At 40.5% G+C, this 20,450-nt stretch overlaps 1 protein-coding gene across 5 annotated transcripts in view; it reads left to right on the top strand.

Moving 5' to 3' along the window:
• ZNF235 (zinc finger protein 235) overlaps positions 1-18,338 on the top strand; it is an 83,906-nt gene extending 65,568 nt beyond the window's left edge. For all 5 annotated transcript variants that reach the window (XM_058280386.1, XM_004483884.3, XM_071209305.1 and 2 more), the window contains one exon: positions 13,224-18,338. In XM_058280386.1, the coding sequence (XP_058136369.1) occupies positions 13,224-15,205 (1,982 nt within the window). In that variant the 3' untranslated portion in view covers positions 15,206-18,338. The remainder of the gene's footprint in view (positions 1-13,223) is intronic.
• The last annotated feature ends 2,112 nt before the right edge of the window (positions 18,339-20,450 follow it).

Raw genomic sequence — 20,450 nt, 5'->3', positions numbered from 1 at the left:
GGTTGCTGTATACTTAACTTTTGAAGAAACTACCAGTTTTTCAAAGTGGTTGTATCAGTTTACATTCCCATTAACAGTTTATCTGAGTTCTAGCTGCTCCATGTCTTCAACCCTTTCTTTTGGAGATTTAGGTATTCTAGTAGGTGTGTAGTGATGTCTCATAGCTGCTTCAATGTAGATTTCTCTAATGACTAATAATATCGAGTATCCTTTCACGTGCTTACTTAATAGTTGTAAATTTTCCTTGTTGAAGTACTTGTTCAAATATTTCATTATTTTTTTAAATTGGGTTGTTTTCTTATTGAGTCTTGGTAGTTATTTATATATTTTGGACACAAGTCCTCTATCAGGTATATGGTTTGCAAATATTTTCTCCCTATCTGTGGCTTGTCTTTTTGTTACCAGTGTCTTTGAAGTGTACAAATTTTCCATTTTGGTGAGTTCAACTTGTCACAATTTTCTTCTAGGGGTTTTATAGTTTTAGGTTTTACATTTAGATCTGTGACCCACGTTCTAGTTTTTATACATGTTTCAAGGTACGTTTCATGTTTTGCATGTAGATTTCCAAATGTCCCTTTATAATTTGGTGAAGTATATTGTATAGAGTAAGGAACTCTATATATCCAGTGAGGATGCGCCACACAGAGGCATATAGAAGAAGTTTATGAGTGCTCACAGGTCCTGGAGCAGAGCAGAGCAGCCCACCTCGCAGCACCACTGCGGGCAACACGCCAGGAGGGTAGGTTCAGCCAGTCAGGTGAGGAGCAAGAGGTTACACTGGACCTGGGGAGTTTGTATTGGATTTTTGTGGGGGTGCCAACATCATAGGAGGTGGGAGGAGAGGGAGAAGCTGTTATCTTGTTTAGGCAGGTGTCGGGGCAGTCGCTGGAGGCCCTAAGGACAGGGTCTAAGATGTTGAGGCACAACGGTGGTGTGAAAAGCCCCTGTCTCCTAATCACTGTCGTCGACCCTGCCTGTCTCAGCATCAGGGACCTTAGGATTGCACTGGCTATTTGTGTTGGGGCGATGTTGAAGGTGAAGGGTGTTTGCTGGCCTGATGACCCAACAGAAGTCTCTGTGGCTGTAGGAGGAGAATATAAGTCTGGGCAGATCTCCCGGCAGAGCGGTGTCTCCCACGTGGTGTGGTGGTGCAGGCATGGGTGTAGCTCTCCCGGCTTGGTAGTGTAGTCTTGGTCACTGGGTTCCCGGGAAAGCACATGGCAATCTCAGGGAATTGAAACTCGGGGGTATATTGGCAGATGTTTCCGAAGCTGTTATTGGATGTTATTGGATACTTGGGTCTGAGCTGGAACCCAGGGTAGCGCTGTGCAAGTGAGCAGGGTCTGGTGAAAGCAATCCTGGGGAAGCCTGGGCTCTGTTGAGAGGTCATTATTGTCTCTTGGCATGTGCAGCAAACTCAGTTTCACTTTTACCTCGAACTCTAACCCACGCAGTACCACTGCTCAGACCTGTGGCTCTAATTTCTAATTCCTATAAAGAATCAGGGGAACTAGGGTTATTATCCATCCTTTATATCTTGTGTATATTGGTAAGGTTCCAGAGCTGGGGATTTTCTCTTGGCCCTTTGCGCTGTTAATTACAAGGTATCCCATTTCACTATTTGCCCCTGTCTTGGGTTGCCACTCTTTGTATTGTATATTGTATTATATTGAAAAAGAGAAGTGTTACTTATTGCTTTGATGAGAAGGTTGTCCCTTGAGGACTAATAGGCTTTTTGGGGGAGAAGAGGGTATTTGGAACCCCATTGACCAGGAATATATTAAAACTTGAGGCAAAACTTTAACCTCCTTTGGCATCCATTTGCCATTAATGAATTTGAGTAAGAGCTCCTTGAGGAGGCCATTGTGTCTTTATCACCTGGGGACAGTTTTAGGGCAAGTGAAACTTTAAAATGATCCTTCCATTCCACCATAAAGGGAGTGGTCCTATGATCTGAATCAGTCGTGTGTGAGGAGGCCCAAAAGGAGAATAATGGAACTGGTGAGGCGGTGAATTGTGTCGAGGAGGCCATTGTGTCTTTATCACCTGGGGACAGTTTTAGGGCAAGTGAAACTTTAAAATGATCCTTCCATTCCACCATAAAGGGAGTGGTCCTATGATCTGAATCAGTCGTGTGTGAGGAGGCCCAAAAGGAGAATAATGGAACTGGTGAGGCGGTGAATTGTGTCGTGTGGGGAAGGCCAACATGAGGCCTGTAGAGAGTCTGTCATAGTCAGGGCTTACCTGGTGGTTCCACAACAAGGCAGAGTGGTCCTGTGTAATTAATATGGCCATGGGAAAAGAGTTTATGCCCCCGTGGCCTGGGTCCCATCCTCGATTTTGGAGCATAAGGCACAGTCCTCAGTAACCATTCTGGCCAGTGGGCTTAGAGGCAATCCCTTTCTTTGTCCACTCCACCAGGACAGAGGAGCCAAGGAGCCCTGAGATGGTATGGACCCAGACCACCATTAGATAGGGGAAGCTTGTGGGGCCTGAGTGGGTGGTCTTCAAGGGACCTGCTGGATGTGCTGTGTACAAATGAATTTTTAGACAATTTATTGGCAGTATCATTGAAGGGTGACTCCAGTGTGGTAAGTCAAGTGTGTGTAGAAATGTGTGACATAATGAGGCAGTTAGCTGTTTTTAAATGTGGAGGCCCCATAGGGTCCTTCCTTGTAGGAGAAAATTATTCCATCTCCATTGGCCTGACCACACAGCCAGCCAGATGTAAGAATCAATGAAGATTTGAGATTGGGCAGCTGGTGGTTCAGAGCATCCTGGAGAGCTAGCCGGACCACTCCCAGCTCTGCAAACCACAGACCCCAACTCTGGTGAGGGAGATGGTATGCCGTAGCCTCAAACTCTGTTCGAGGCCAGGTGGTATGCCGTAGCCTTCCAGCAAACTGCATGGTGGACATTGATAGCGTTGCCATGAGTGAGATAAACCGACTGACTCCTTTTCCATGTCAGACACTTGGTCACAAGGGAATCCCCACTTGGCTAGAGAAGTGTGAATTGGGGCACCATTGCCAGTGTCTCAAGATCTGTGGGCAAGGGACTGAATCTGGGGAAGCTGGATCCTCCTGTAATTTGGAAAGGCTCTGTTTATCAGGTTTAGTCCTCTCCTAAAGATACAGTTTTCTTTTTACCATCAGCTGTGCCGAGCTTCTGTTGGGAATTCTTTCTCCGCAGTGGCAATGTGGGAATCTCTGTACACAGGCTGACTGGTTGTAGCCCGATAAACACCTTTTCCCAGAAAAGCCCAATAAGCATTGGGTGGCAGTGGGGTTCCTTACTCTTAAAACCCATACCTTTAATTCTCACCGGACAAGGGGCATGACTTGGGAAATGGCCTGTTGTGTCATTTTTAAGGCACATTGTTGAAGTGCTCCCCAGTGGTAAGCAGATTTACATGTGATTTTGTAGGGGCTGTGAAGAGTGAGAGCTGTGGGGTGCACTGTCTCCAGAACATGAACGTGTGTCTTAGTGTCTGAGGAGGGCTTAGTTGTATGAGTTGGTGTTTGATGGTGGTTGAACCTGTCATCCTTGTATTTTATGGGGTGTTATTGCCCAGTCTCTTTTCTGTGAGTGAGTGTGGCTAGGTCCTCCCAGAGTCCTTTTTTAGAGTCACCCCTTAATTAAATGCCACCCTTATAGGAAAAGTGTTTAGTGGTCTTTTTTTTTCTCCTCTCCCCCACCCTGCTGTTTTTGCTGTCTGCATCCATTCACTGTGTGATCTTCTGTGTCTTTTTCTCTTTTTGTCTTCTCTTCATTTTTTCCTCTAAGATTCACGGGGATTCAATCCTGAGGACCTCTGATGTGGAGAGAGGCTCCCTGTCACTTGTGCCACCTCAGTTCCTGATTTCTGTTGTGTCTCACCTTGACTCTCCCCTTTGTCTCTCTCTTTGTTGCATCATCATGTCACATGGTTCACCATGCAGGCACTGGCTTGCTGCGTGGGCACGCCTTTTTTTTTTTTAACCAGGAGGCCCAGGTGATCGAACCTGGGTCCTCCCATATGGTAGGTAGAAGCCCGATCACGTGAGCCACCTCCACTTCCTGTTTAGTGGTCTTTAATGGCAGTTTGTTGACATTTTGGTGGCAAGACCTTTAATTTCTCTCAGCAGTGTCTTCTAGTTTCCAGCGGACAGGTCTTGTTCACCTTTTGTAAAATTTATCTGACTGTACACCTACGGAATATGTTCCTCCAAAGTTCAGTGGGCACTGAAGACTGAAAAACAAAGCAGGCCACTCCATATATTAATAGTAAAATAGTAATAGTTTACTAGGGAACTTACACATCAGGAGCTGGTCCTAGGTGGCCACAAGACATTCAGAGTAGCACACAGCACCAGCCAGGGTATGACCGGGGGTTATGTGAGCTAAGAACAAGGAAGGCACAGAGCCTAGTTGGGATTCGTGAGATCATAAATGTGTTTCTTTGAAGATGCTGATATGTAGCAGGAATAGTTTAGTATGGAGAGCTATTATGCTTAGGATGCAATGCGCTTTAAGGTGTATCCTCAGGGAGGGGCGTTTTGCATTATCTAGGAATTTATGGCTTCTCTGGTTCATGGCCTCACACTCCACCCCTCAAAAAAAACAACTTTTACATTCCACAGCCACCCTTCTCTGAATATCTCTGAGTGGTAATTGGGCACATCTGGAGGCAGAATCCACATCAAAAATATCAGCTACATCTGCTAATACCTATGGCTGCTAACGTCAAGAGGAAAACCAGTAAAGCAGATCCCTGAACCCTGCTCTGATAGAGTGAAAGGTGATACTGCCCAAGGCACAGGTTCACACCCGCAGGAATGGATCAGTGTCAAGAATATGATTTTCTGGGGGTACATACAGTCTCAAGCTACCACACCCAGCATTGAATTCTTCCCCAGGGAAGTGTGCCATACTTTGTCCCCAAGGGTTCTATGGCATCGGGTAGGACATTATATAAAGGAACTTGTCTATTGAGCCATAAAGGGAGTACGACTTCTGTGCCGGCTTCTATAGAGGAGGCTGTCTGTAAACTAGAGCAATGGGGACCTGCTACATATGAAATAGGAGTCAGAGCTATTGCTAAGTCCTTTCCCTGTCTCCAAGGAATAAAAGTACCTATCACTTGGGTGGGTGCCTTTGGTAGGGCCTGTGGTGGTCTCCATATGAGTCCCTGCTCTAAGTGGAGGAATACCTTGGTTCGATGCTACTTCTATTCTTTTTGCTGATGGAGTGGACAGTGGGGTCCTGCAGCATGCTTATGCTGAGGTTTGCCCATTTGTCGGCACCCTATTAGCCTAATTGCTTCCTGTAAAAGAGGTGTCCACCCATGCAATGAGTGGTTTGGAGACAGCTGCAGCATCGTTGATCTAAAATCCCATTCTTCTTCTCTAGCAGGCCAGCAGCTTGGGGCCTGTATGACAAATGGAAGCGCCAGGCAATTTCTCTTTCTTGCCCAGTCCTGGACTTGGTCACCTGTAAAATGGGTGCCTTGTTTGCTGTCAGTGTGTTGTGGGTACCCATATGTTGAAGCTTAATTCCCTCATTGATGTTCAAAAACCTGCAGAACACCTAAAGTAGAATCTGCACAGGTTAGCACGTCCTTTTGTCCATCTGAGAGGATGAAGTCCTGTAAAGGCTATTGCCAGCATTGCCCCGCCTGCGTTCCCTGTGGTATCTGCGCTGTGCTGCTAGGTAGGGGGTGCCTCCATCCAGTTGAGCATATGCTAGGTGGGACTCACAGGCCTTAAGCACATCGCTATCTCAGAGGGAGATTTAACCTTTTACATAATTCCTGTACAGTCGCAGGACTTTCATGTCCTGATTTATGGTGTAGCCAATCTGCTGGATCATGGTTTTCATCAACGCATCTAATTTTAGCTAAGGTGTCAGCTTCCAGATTTCTTCAAGGTGTGATTGAAGTCTGAGCTGAAAGAGATCGTTATTTTGGCATCTGGGCTTTGTGCCCTAACCCAGATATCTTCCCCCAGGGCCTTACCCCATATGTCCTTATCAAATAAGGTCCATTTCTCCTGTTCCACTGTCCCACCCAGAGAATCAGACCATGATATCCAACCCAGCCCTCGGTGCCTGTGGAGGTCGGCAGAGGCTCATGGACTGTCACCATGCAGGTGGCTCGTAACTCAGCCCACTGACTGCTCTGATGTTCCCTTTCATCCACCCATGTGGTGTCTGTAGTTATTTGAACTGCCTTTGGTGGGGGAGGGGGCTGTCCTCTGCTGGAACCATCAGTAAACCAAGCATCCTCCAAAGGGGCTCCTGCACCCTCTGTAATTGATGCTACTTTCTCTATCACTGGAATGGAGAGTGGAGTAGAGTTCTGATTTTCTACGTGCATAACTGGCCCCAATAATTTATGTACTCCTCAGATAGTGGGCTAGTATGGAGAGGACTCCGTTGTTACAAAAAAGCATGCCGTTTTTATAGTGTGCACATAAAAAAAAAAACAGTGACTCACTGTGCACAAGCACTTTTGGGTCAAATACTAGTGTCTTTTACCAATCCATTTATTGGCAGAGACATTTTAAGGCTCAGTTTGCTTAAGAGCAGGATATACTGCTAACAGTTGTTTTTCAGTAGAACCATATCATTACTCTCTTCCTTTCCATTGCTCAGAACAGAACCCAAGTGGTATTCACTTCCCATTTTGTTTTTGCCACAAATCCTACCCAAATCCTTCTAGGTAGCCGGCAACAGCTGATTTACGAGCTGGCCCTGTTGTTAAAGTACCTAGAGACTGGATCGTTTTACAGCCACTTTTGCTTGTTGGGATGTTTGCTCAGCCTCAGTGTCCCAGTGCCACTAAGCCCATCAACCTATATAATGGTCAAAGTACTTGAACTAGGTGGGATTTAAAGGGTTTCCAGTAATGTATTAAGCTTATAAAGGCTTGCAGTTCCTTTACAGTGTGGGAAGGTGGACACATTTGTACGTTATGACAGCTGCTCGAACAACCTTTGTCTTACCTGACCAAACCACCCCTAGGAGTTTTACAGGAGGTTCAGCCCCTGGATGTTGGCATCATTGATGGCCCATCCTCTGCTCGTTAAAAGCACTGTAATGGTGGGGCTACCATTTCTAGAAATGTAATACTGTCAGAAGTAAGAATGATACCATCAATATAGTGAAACAACATATTTGGTGGCTTTTTTCATCTTGCTAGATCAACTGCCACCATTCCATGACAGATGGTGGGGCCATATAGGTACCCTTGTGGCAAAACCTGGAAGTCTGCTGCCACCCTCCCCACATAAATGCAGATTGATCTTGTCTATCTTCAGCTAGTGGGATCCTGAAAAAGATGGTGGCTAAGCCTAGTACATAATGGAACTCTCCTAACTGGGCAAATAAGTTATCAGGAAGCTTTGCAATGCGTGAATAGCAGGAACAACTGTAGTTAAGTCTCAGTAATCAACTGTTAGTCTCCAGCTACCATCAGGTTTTTTCACTGATTGCACAAGACTATTAAATGGGCTCTCTGCTAGTCATCTGATCCCACTCTGGCCAGTTCTTTTAACGTTTCCTGATTTCAGCATGTCTGCCCAGGAATCAGTATTGCTCGGTATGGGTGTCTCTCCAGGGTGGGGGTGGGAGCAGGTGCACTGAGGACTAATGAGCTCACCCCGTAGAACTGATTTCACTGTGTGGATGCAAAGGCAGAATTCACCGGTGGTGATGGTGTGGCGGTAAGGTCTAGGTCTTATAACACCTTCACCCCTAATATTCATTTGAGAATGTGGAGAAATACATACAATATACTTTGGGGAGGCGAGGCACCTCATTTGCGGTTAGGATAGTTTGCACTACTCTTATGGCTTTTTCCCCATATTCATTCATCACTTTTAGGGAACCATTAAATCTCCAGGAATTGCCATAGATGAGTGTGCTCTTTACTCCAGTATCTATAAGGGCTACAACATACAAAGAGACCAGTAGATAACTAGCTGTACATGTGGCCTCTGATCACCTGATGTCACCTGTATTTGCAGGCAACCATGGCCCCACCCCTAGGCTTCGGGTTAGAGACTATCCACCCCCTTATACCAGACTTCTCAAGGGGTGCTGTGGGAGTGAAAACTGGTGGCACAGATTTAGAAGTAGGCAGAGGCTATCTTTTTTCCTTAGGCAACTTTTGTCAGAGCCCTAAAAATATAGCAGTAGGTAGTTTATTTTTTCTATTGGAGTGCCTACAGCAGTTAAATCAACCCATAATTGTTTATGAGTTACACGTACAAGCCCTGTCTGCCCCTTCCCTTGCAAGGTCTCTTTAGTTAACTTTCCTTACTCCTTTCAACCATATTCTTTCCATCTCACCCAAGTCTGCTTGTGTCTTGTTTCACCCAGTGAACAGATGGCCTGACCAGTTAGGGGGCTTAGAATAGCTACTAATGTCCCATACCAGGCTGGAGACACAGTGGAGGATTTTATCCTTCATATTGGCTATGAATAATTTGTTGTCAGGTCCACGAAAGAGTTCAGCATATACTACATGCTTTACTCCTCATTCTGGCTATATTTTATAATTCTTCCATATCTGCCTGTTGTGTATGGCATATTCCCTCATTAGGCCAGGCGAAATTTTGCAGCTAAAATGCACTACATTAACACATTTTGAATGCTGTCTGGTCTTTGCCATTTTTTATAAAGACGCTGATGAAGAGATAGATAATGTAGTTATACTAGCTATTTTTGTCATTTCCACTCCTGAAATCATAATACAGTCTCCTCCTTACATTCCATATTCTTAGAAACCAAGTGGCTATGCTCTCAACCTTTTTGTTTAACCTTTTCTGTTACTTCTAATTCAGAGGGTGGGGGTGGGGATTACTCCCTTGTTACTGTATGATTCTGAGCAGGGATCTCCTCCCAAGGGTCACCAGGATGACTTGTTGCTTTCATCTTTGTAATTATTAATGGCCTTGCTTATTTAGGCCCATCTGCAATTTCAGTTTCCTCTTCCATTCTCCCTCTTCTGCACTCTCCCAGGGATCCCAGTTTTCCCTCTGGATAACCACTGGTTCCTGCCACCCAGCACTTTCCTTCCAAGTATTGCACCTTTACCTGCAAAATGAATGTATGCCATTTTTGCTAATGCATTATCATTGTTAGAAAGGGATATTAGGTTAGTGTATTCCAGAGCTAAAACTTCTTATCTCTTCACTTCAGCATCTGCTTTTAATTGGGCTTTGTAATATATCTAACCGCTCATAACAATGGCCACATGGTAACTGCAGTCACTTCTTTTCCTTGCAATTTCCATTTGTCCCCCACGTTCCCTTTTAGGACAAATAATACTCTGGGATTTTTGGGGTATCCCGCACACATACTAGGCTGAACTGTTCTAAAACATGGGTTACCTCCCTCCACATACTGAAAGTTGGCCACCTCAGGATATCCCACATGGATTTCTATTTTCCTCTGCTTGTTTTGTTTTCAGTCTCCTGACTGGCTTGCCAGTTGTCTGGCCAGGAACGTACAGAACAGATTCCACCAAAGTTTGGTGGGCATTTAAGACCGAAAACTGAAGCAGGACACTCCATATAGCAAAATAGTAACAGTTTATTGGGGAACTTACAACTGGAAGCTGGTCTTGGGTATTACTGGAGGTTATATGGATTAGGAACAAGGAAGGCACAGAACCAAGTTGGGATTTGCGAGATCGTAAACATATTTCTTTGGAGATACTGATGTGTAGCAGGAGTAGTTTAGTACAGTTAGCTGTTGTGTTTAGGAATGTGAACATGTGCTTTAAGATGTGCCTTTTGGGGGGGGGGGTGAACATTGCATTATCTAGGAATTTATGGCTTCTCTGGTTTATGGCCTTACTTTATCCCAAAGTATTTAATGTTTCTTGGTAATATTATAAATGGTGCTCTTTCTTCAATTTCAACATCTGATTATTCCTTACTAGTATATAAAAATAAAATTAACTTTTCTATATTGACCTGTATCCTGAAACCTTCTTAAACTCACTGATTGCTACTAATAGCATTTTTGTACATTTCTTAGAATTTTCCATATAAAGGGTCATGTCATCTGTGAATAAAGATGGCTTTATTTCTTTGTTCAAGTCCATATCCTTGTAGCATGATTTTTTTTTCTTGCCTCGTTGCATGGGTTAGAACTGGCACTACAATGTTAAATAGAAGTGGCAAGAGTGAGTATCCTTGTTTTGATCTTGATCTTTTGAGGAAAGCTTTTAATCTGATTTCATAATGTTCAAATAGCTTTGCCTTCCTGAAACAACCACCACATGGTTAGGATTTATTAGTCTTTTTATACATTTTTGGATTTGATTTGCTGAACTTTTGTCAAGAATTTGTGTATCTATATTCATGCAAAATATTGTTCTGTAGTTGCTTTTTCTTGTAATGTCTTTTTCTACTTTTGGTGTCAGGATAATGCTGGCCTTATAAAATGAGTTGGGAAGTAGTAGTCATTCTTCACCTACCTGGAAGTGTTTTATCTAGCATTAATATTATTTCTTCCTTCAGTGTTTGGTGGAATTCATGGGCAAAGCTATGTAGACCTAGTATTTTCTTTGTGGAAAGACTTTTCTTTTTTAACTTTATTTTGTACATTTAATAATTGAAAATATTAAAAATAATTAAAATAAAAAGAAAACAGTTGATTAAAACATTTCTCAATTAAATGTACTGGATACATATAACTTTTTAAAATCACACAATACATTACACAATATATTTGGCTCATAGTAATGCAGTCATACAGTATTTATCCTTTTGTGTCTGGTTTGCTTCACCCAACATAATGTCCTCCAGGTTTATCCATGTTGTCATATGCTTTATGACTTCAGTTCTTCTTATAGCTGCATAATATTCCATCATGTGAATGTACCATAGTTTGTTTATCCATTCTTTGGTTGATGGGCACATGGGTTGTTTCCAGCTTTTGGCATTTGTGAATAATACTGCTATGAACATTGATGTGCATATGTCTGTTTATGTCATTGCTGTCAGTTCTTCTGGGTATATACCCAGTAGTGATATTGCAGGGTCACATGGCAAGTCTATATTAAGCTTCTTTAGGAACTGCCAAATAGTCCTTCACAGTGGCTGTACCATCCTGCAGTCCCAGCAACAGTGAATATGTGTTCCTATCTCTCCACATCCTCTCCAACACTTGTAGTTCTCTGTCTTTTTAATAGTGGCCATTCTGATAGGTGTGAAATATCTCATTATAGTTTTAGTTTGCATTTCCCTAATCATTAGTGATACTGAACATTTTTTTCGTGGTTTTTTTTTTTTTTTTTTTGCCATTTGTATTTCTTCTTTAGACAAATGTCTTTTCAGGTCTTTTGCCCATTTTTCAGTTGGGTCATTTGTCTTTTTATTGTTGAGTTGTGACATTTCTTTATATATCCTGGATATTAAACCCATATTTGACATGTGATTTGTGGAAAGATTTTTAACTATGAATTTTATTTCTTTAATAGATAGAGGGCTATTCAGATTATATCTTCTTGGCTAAACTTTGGTAGTTGTATCTTTGAAGGAATGTGTCCATTTCATCTGAGTTGTTGAATTTATTAGTATAGAGTTTATAATATTCTCCTACCTCTTATCTTTTTAATATCTACAAAATCTACTTCTGTTACCTCTTTTGAGGTTGGTAGTTTGTCTTCTTTTTTTCTTGTCATATTTGCTAGAGGCTCATAAATTTTATTCTTTTCAAAGAACCAACTTTCACATTCATTGATTTCTGTCTGATATTTATTTATTTTTTTGCTTGCTTTTCTAGTTCTTCTGAGACATTTCTCCTGAATAGATTTCCCTGTAAATACTGCTTTTGATGGGTTATATTTTTATTTTCATTCATTTCAAAAATACTCCTAAAAATTCTTTTGGTTTCTTCTTTGATCTGTGGTTTATTTTGAAGTGTGTATTTGTTTATTTCCTGGATTTGGAGATTTTCCAGAGGTCTATCATTGATATCTGATTTAATTCAGGTCAGAGTGTTGTAGAATTTGAGAGAGGTTCAATTATTTGCGTATAGAAAGGCCAGGACTTGGGAATGATTTTGAGAAGGAAAAATGGTTTATTGATGGCCAGCCAGACTGGGAGCTTTTTGTTTCAATCCCAAGCCCTGAACAAGACTTTCAAGTTCCTTTTATACATGGTGGGGAGTCATATGGTCCTTTTGTTTCAGTTTTCAATAGGCTTGAATTAGCATATATCTTCCACATCCTAGGTAAGCTTTTAGCATGGACTTCATACATTCTAGATAAGCTTTTAGCACATTTGGTTTGCATTTTCCCTGAATATTTAAAGTTTAGAGTTTGCATTGCTAAACTATTTCTCCCGGACTGGAGTCGTTGCCATGGTCACCAAAGGCAGGACTACAGCCTCTTACCTTTCCACACCCACAAGTCAGGACAGACAGTTTAGGTTAAGGTTATCTCTGAAGAGACAAAGAGCCTCCCACCCATAGCCCACATCAAGAGAACATACTTTGTATGACTTGAATCCCTTTATATTTATTGAGACTTGTTTTATGGCCCAGTGTGTGGTCTGTCTTGGTGAATGTTCCATCTGTACTTGAAAAGAATGTTTTCTGTTGTTGTTTGGCAGAGTGTTCTGTAAAGGTCAAGTAGTCAAGATGGTTGATAGTGTTCACAGTCTCCTATACCTTCACTTATTTTCTCCTTATTCAACCAATTATTGAGAAGGTATTGAAATTTCCAGCTATAAATGTAGATTTGACTATTTCCCTTTATAGTTAGTCATTTTGAGCACTGTTGCCAAATGTGTAGGTTGTGTAATGAGACCCTGTAATTAAAGCATATATTTAGCCTGATTTATGTAGACACTACTCAGCATTGGCTACCGTAGACAAAGAGGAGACTTAATTTTATTATTCTTAGAATATAATTTAATTTTTTCTTTCTAAGCAGTTTGTTGGATGTCTTTATATTGCTTTGCAGTTTTCTAATTTCTAATTCCTAGCCCATTCTTAGACCAGTATTCCTAAATAGCTCTCATTCATGCTTATTGGCTAGGAGCCCAGAGACCAACTCTTTGTTTCCACAGGGACTTAAAGCGAAAAACATTAAATATGATGGTAAAGATAAACTGAAGATTCCATTCATGAAATAAAACCTATAACTAGGCCTATGTGTAATGTTTTGAAATATCTGAATAAAAGATTTATATATTTTCCATTTTTTATTGTCTTTATCCTTCTAGGGGACTGGAATCAAAATGAGATGGAAACTCTTCAGGAAGCAGGATTAAAGTGCCTTTCATTGGGAGAGCTGTCATGCTGGCAAATCAGGGGACATGTTATGAACAAGTTAGCTAGAAGCCAAGACTCTGTGATAAATATTCCAAGAAAAAGTTCTCAGTTCTCCAGACAATATGATTTTCCCTATGAAGTGGGGGCAGGAGTATCTATTCAGGTTTCTGAAGATAACAACTACATGATGAGTCTTGTAGAACCTGGTTCCACTATTATAAAAAATCAAGAATGTCCAACTGGGAGAGCACCGAATTCTTGGAGTAAAATTTATCTGAATGAAAGACAGAATCATCAGAGAAGCTGTAAGCAGATGAAAAACAAATTATTTATATTTGCTCCATGTATTGGTATTTTCAGTTGTATTTCACATCACCATGATAATAACATAGTGCACAAAAGAGATGAAGCTTACAGCAGCGGTGATTGTGGTAGAGACATCTTAAAGATATCACCTCTTAACCAGCTTAGTATAATTCACACAGGACAGAAAACCTACCAGTGTAATGAATGTGAAAAAGCCTTCAGTGATAGATCGAGTCTTGAACTTCATCAGCAGGTACACTTGGGAAAGAAGCCTCCTACGTGTGGTACACATGGGAAGAACATCAGTTATAGCTCAAGTATTCCCAGTCAGTACAGTGTTCACACAGGGAAAAAACGGTACTGGTGTCATGAGTGTGGTAAGGGTTTTAGTCAGAGCTCAAATCTGCAAACTCATCAGAGAGTCCACACAGGGGAGAAACCTTATACATGCCATGAATGTGGTAAGAGCTTTAATCAGAGCTCACATCTTTACGCTCATCTGCCTATTCACACAGGAGAGAAGCCCTATAGATGTGAAAGTTGTGGGAAGGGTTTCAGTCGCAGCACAGATCTTAACATTCATTGCAGAGTTCACACTGGAGAGAAACCTTATAAATGTGAGGTGTGTGGGAAGGGCTTCACTCAAAGGTCACACCTTCAGGCCCATCAAAGAATACATACTGGAGAGAAACCATATAAATGTGGGGATTGTGGTAAACGTTTTAGTTGTAGTTCAAATCTTCATACCCATCAGAGAGTCCATACTGAAGAAAAACCATACAGATGTGATGACTGTGGTAAGTGCTTTAGTTTGAGCTTTAATCTTCATAGTCATCAACGGGTCCATACAGGAGAGAAACCCTATAAATGTGAAGAATGTGGTAAGGGTTTTAGTTCAGCCTCAAGTTTTCAGAGTCATCAGAGGGTCCACACAGGAGAGAAACCATTTCGATGCAATGTATGTGGTAAAGGCTTCAGTCAGAGTTCGTATTTTCAAGCCCACCAGAGAGTCCATACTGGAGAAAAACCATACAAGTGTGAAGTGTGTGGGAAGCGCTTTAACTGGAGCTTGAATCTTCACAATCATCAAAGAGTCCACACAGGAGAGAAACCCTATAAATGTGAGGCATGTGGTAAGGGTTTCAGTCAGGCCTCAAATCTTCAAGCTCATCAGAGTGTCCATACTGGGGAAAAACCATTTAAATGTAATGCCTGTCAGAAGCGATTCAGTCAAGCCTCACATCTTCAAGCCCATCAGAGAGTCCACACAGGAGAGAAACCATATAAATGTGATACATGTGGAAAGGCTTTCAGCCAGCGATCAAATCTTCAAGTCCATCAGATAATTCACACTGGAGAAAAACCATTTAAATGTGAGGAGTGTGGAAAGGAATTCAGTTGGAGTGCTGGTCTCAGTGCTCATCAGAGGATCCACACAGGAGAGAAACCCTATACATGTCAGCAATGTGGTAAGGGCTTCAGTCAGGCCTCACATTTTCACACGCATCAGAGGGTCCACACTGGAGAGAAGCCATACATATGTGATGTCTGTTGTAAGGGCTTCAGTCAGAGATCACATCTTGTGTACCATCAGAGAGTCCACAGTGGAGGGAATCTGAAAATGTGAGGTGTGGTACATTCTTTGGCTAGAGTTCGCATCTTCATCTCCATTGAAGAGTCCATGTTGGTCACTGTGGAAAGTGATTCCTTCAAAGCTCAGAAGCGTAATCACAGAATCTTCACAAGAGAGAAAGAAACTATAAAATATGTTTTTAAGGACTCGGGAGAAAATTTTTTTTACATCAGATTCCACAGAAAACCTTATTTATTATATAAATACGGCTGGTACTTATACCAGAGTTCAAATGGTCCCAATTCTCAAGATACAACACAGTAGAAGAATCTTAACATTCATCAGAGTCTACCCAGGAGAGAGCCTTTAAAAATGAAGACTATCGAAAGACTTTAACAAAAGTATAAAGAAGTCACAACTTTTTCACCATTCTGTCTCTACCACATAGAATAATACCTGGCTTCAAAGAGGTGCCTAGCAGTTACTGAATGAAGTTGAGAAAAACCCTACAATTAAGAGAGATTTTTGAAAATTTTAGTCACTTTCCTGCTCTAAAATCATATTAAATTAGACTCAAGGGAGTGGATGTGGCTCAAGAGATTGAGAGCCAGCTTTCCTGGGTTTGGTCCCTGATACCTCTTAAAAACAAACAAATGGAAAAAGCAACTCAGGGGAGCCAGTGTGGCTCAGTGGTTGAGTGCCAGCTTCCCACATACAAGGTCCAGGATTCAATTCCCTGGCACCTCAAAAAAGGAATCCTACAAGTAGCCTTAATATTAATTCCAGGAAACATTAAATGAGGTAGAGAAAATAATGTAATACTGCCTATCCACAATAATACAAATTTTGGGCAAAAGTCTTATGAATGGCTTCCTTCATCTAGCCTCAATTTTTTTGTCCAGTGTGTCATCAGTTGTGTACAGTGTAATTTTTAGTATCATTAGTTTGTACTTTGTAGAATGAAAAAAATTTAATCATAAAAGTGACACTGCAATTTATATGATTGAAATTTTTTGGACTCTTAATTCATTAAGGTAGGGTTTTACTATAACTCAAAGTATTAAAAGTAATTACTAATGTCAAAATTTTATTAGTAAAGTTGAATTGGTAATAATTGGTTTATTTTCATTATTTTCATTCAGACTTAGGTCAAATTGTCTTCTCTGTGCTGTAGTTCTCCATCCAGACCTCCTAAGGCAGAGACTTTGGCAGATATTTTTGTCACATTCCTCAACCCATTGCCATTCTTTCCCTCCCACCATGAGGGGGGATCCTGTTGAATTTTGATTAAAATTTCATTCTATGTAATGATTTAGGTGGATTGCCATTTACACAATATCATACAATTAGCACCATTTGTTGAAAGATGTGATCATGAGCTTTTGGAGATGAGTTAATCAAGTTTGACCTGGTAATCCTAGCATGGGAAATTCTGCTTAGGAGATTATAGCAAAAGGGAGAAAGCATATGCAAGGATATTTATCCTGAATTTGATAAAGAGGGAAATATCCACCAGTAAATGTTGAACAAGTTTTTATATGTTCCGATAATGTACAGTTTTAAAAATCATATCATCTTAGAAGAAACGAGCTCTTATTCATGAGAAAATTAAGGTTTTTCCTGGTATGATCCAATTAATAGAAGTATGTTTACCTGAAGATGTGATCATATGTGTACAAACAATGTGTGAAAGAATAGTCATAAGCTAAGACTTTTTCTGGCAGGGAAGGTTTTGAATGAATTTTTCCTGTAATATCTCAATTATTTACAGCAAGCAGTAAATATTTACAGGAGCAGTAAAACCATGAAACAAAAAAAATGACTCAATAAATGAAAACCCCTTATAGTTAAATCTTAGCTTCATTGCTTTATCTCATAGGGCATATAAATCTGTTATGGGTGTACATTTAAAAAGGATGTTGGTTTTGCTTTATTTGTATTAACAACTGTGTTCATCACTTGGATTGACAACATGGCTTACCCATTCAGTGAAATACTATGGAGAATTAAATGAGAGACGGTAACTTTATAATTTTTAATGACATTGGTAGACACCCAGAATATATATTTAGAAAAGCAGGGGAAAACCTAGGCTTTTCTATGATCCTTTTTAAAATATGTATATGTAATATATATTTCCAAAAAATGGTCTGGTTACCTTTAGAAGAATAAGTCTTTATGTAAGTCTTTTTTGTAATCTTTTAAAAACTTTTCAGAGTGATGTCACCAAGATGGCATAGTGAACTGCTCCACTAGTAGCCACAGAAGCTTTAAGTAACAAGAGCTGTTAGAGGTGTTTTTCTCAAAGCTCTAGAAAACAATTGCAGTGACAGGGTGAGTGCTGAATCAAGAAAAAGCAGCAAAAAATGGTAGGAAAATCTCATGATGCACTTGCTGGCCCTACCCACATTGCCTCACTGTCTTGGTACAGAGCTGGCACGTGCTTCCACTGCAGATTCCTAGTTTAGGTTCTGGCAGCAGTGGAATAATCCTTGTGTATATATTAGGTTGCATGTAGGTTTGTGCCAGACTAGTGACACAACAAAGGACTGAACCAGGACACTTGTTGCAGGCTTGCTGTCCCAGTAGTTGCCCTACACATAAAGGTGGCTCAAAGAGCTCGCCTATAAAATGCTGTAGGAAAACAAATCATAGCTTCTTGGGGCAAAGGATTGCTGGCTGTCGAACATACAATATATGGCCCAAGATCATAAAGAAACACTTTTCTAGGGAAAAGGGGCTATTTGGATCTGTGTAATTGGGAATTTCTAGGGCTCTGCATGCATACCCAGGAAAAGATGCTCAGAAAATACCGAAGACCATATACTTTTTCCTTAGACTGTCCTCTAAACTCATGATGGCTAAGCTCTTGAGGAGAACACTTGCATAGGCTAGTCTTCAAAGACTGGGAAAGGTTTTTCATTTTTTTGCTAAATCTAATACTAGCTGGGAGGAGGCTTAAGGAAGAGATTATTTAGGTCTAAATTACAAAGCTAACTCTTGAAAATATCAAAATCTCCAGGGTGCAACAAAGGATTACAAAAGATACAAATAAACAGGAAGCAATGGCTCATGTAAAGGAGCAGGATAAAAGTTTAGATCTAATGATTGATGAGGAAGATCAAACCTTGGGCATACCAAAGGCTTTCAAAAATTGGTCCTAACTATGCTCAGAGCTAAAAGAAAAGATGGGAGAAAAACTAAAGGAAATCAGGAAAACAATAGATGAACACAAAGAGAATACCAATAGAAATAATGAAAAAGAACCAAACAGAGTTGAACCCAATAGTAACAAATCAAAAATTCTCTAGAGGGGTTCAACATATTGGAGCTGGCAGAAGAAACAGAGAACATGAAGATGAGATGACTGAAATTATTCTGTTTGAGAAGCAGAAATAAAAGAATGGAGAAAAGTGAACAGAGCCAGAGGGACTTGCAGGGCACCATCAAGCATATCAACATTCACAGAAAGGGAGTCCCAGAAGGAAAGGAAAGAAGGAATGGGACAAAATATTCAAGGAAATAATGGCTGAAAACTTCCCAAATTTAATGAAAGTCATGATATACACACCAAGAAGCTTATCCAAACAGGATAAACACAAATAGACCCACACCAAGACATAATCATAATTAAACTGTCAAATGCCAAGATAAAGATTTCTGAAAGCAGCATGAGAGAAGCAATGCATCATATATAAGAGAGCCTCAATAAGATTAAGTGCCAATTTCTCATTATAGTCTATGGAGGCAAGAAGGCAGTAGAATGACATATTTAGCATGCTGAAATGAAAAATTTCAAACCAAGAATTCTATGTCTGGAAAAATTATCTTTCATAAATAAGGGAGATGGAGAGCAGATGTAGTTCAAGTGGTGGAGCATCTACTTCCCATGTATGAGGTTCTGGGTCCTACCCCTGGTACCTCTTAAAAAATGAAAAACTCATTAGGGAGGGGATGTAGCTCAGTTTGTGAGTGCCTGCTTCCCGTGGATTCAATTCACAGTTCATCCTTAAAAATAAAATAAGGGCAAGGTCAAGACATTCCCAGATAAAAGCTGAAAGAGTTCATCACCACTAGAATGACCTTACAAGAAATGATAAAGGGAGTTCTTCAGTTCAACGGGAAAGATACTACAAAGTAGATCAAAGTCACATGGAGAAATAAAGATCTCTGGTAAGGGTAACAACATGGGTAAATATAGGAGAACCAGTGTAGTTCAGTGGCTGAGCACTGGCTTCCCACATATGAGTTGCCATGTTCAATCCCTGGCCTCAGTACCTGAAAACAAAGTGATATTTTTAAAAATGGGTAAATATAAAAGATAGTACTCTTTTTGTTACCTCACTTTTTATTTCCTACAGGACCTAAAATACAAATGCATAAACAAATTATGATAAATCAGTGGTTTGGGACACATAATGTATAAATATGTATTTTGTGAAGGAATTACATAAAAATGATGGGGGCAGAGGAATAGGGAAACATAACTTATGTGTGCTAATGAAGTTAAGTTGCTTTCAAGCCAAGCAAGGTTTACAGATTTAGGATTTTTAATTTAAGATCCATGGTATCCACAAAGAAAACACTGGAAATATGTCCACAGAAGAAATTTAGAAGGGATTGTAAAGGGTTCACTGCAAAGTACAACTAAATATGAAAAAAAGGTAGTCAGAAGAATTGAAGGGCAGAAAGGATTGACTCATAAAAACCAAATAGCAAATTGGCAGAAATAAATTCAGCATTACCACCAGTTGCTTTAAATATAAATGGAAATATATTTATATTTATGTATATATTTCCATTTATATTTAAAGCAACTGGTGATAATGCTGAATTTATTTCTGCCAATATATATATATATATGGGTTGGGATTTCAGGGAATATGGTGGCCTAGCAAGACACAGGACTTTCTTCTCTCCCAATGAAAAATAGCTAGAGGACAGAAACGGCCTGGAAAAAAAAATCTGGGGTTTAGGACATCAGGAGAAGGCTGACACCAACCATAAGAGAGAGGAACAACTCCTCCCAAGGCTCTAGGAAGCAGGTCTACAAACTATTACTAGGTCCAGAGTCCAGTTTTGAGCAACTAACAGAGACAATCTTCAAGACTCAGAACAGGTTGAACCAAGAATCAGAACAGCAGTAACAGTAACACATAGCTGCCCACCACTAAATCCCTACAAAAGAGAAACTGAGCATCTGAGTAAACTACCACCCTAGTTAGATGCTTAGATGTCAGCAAAAAATTATGAACCATATTAAGAAAATGGAAGTCATAGCCCAAGGAAAGGAATATAT

Source organism: Dasypus novemcinctus, chromosome 18 (assembly GCF_030445035.2).
Source record: "Dasypus novemcinctus isolate mDasNov1 chromosome 18, mDasNov1.1.hap2, whole genome shotgun sequence".
Classification (NCBI taxonomy): Eukaryota; Metazoa; Chordata; class Mammalia; order Cingulata; family Dasypodidae; genus Dasypus; species Dasypus novemcinctus.
Note: the sequence above shows the minus strand (reverse complement) of the source record. Positions and strands in the feature narration are given on the sequence as shown.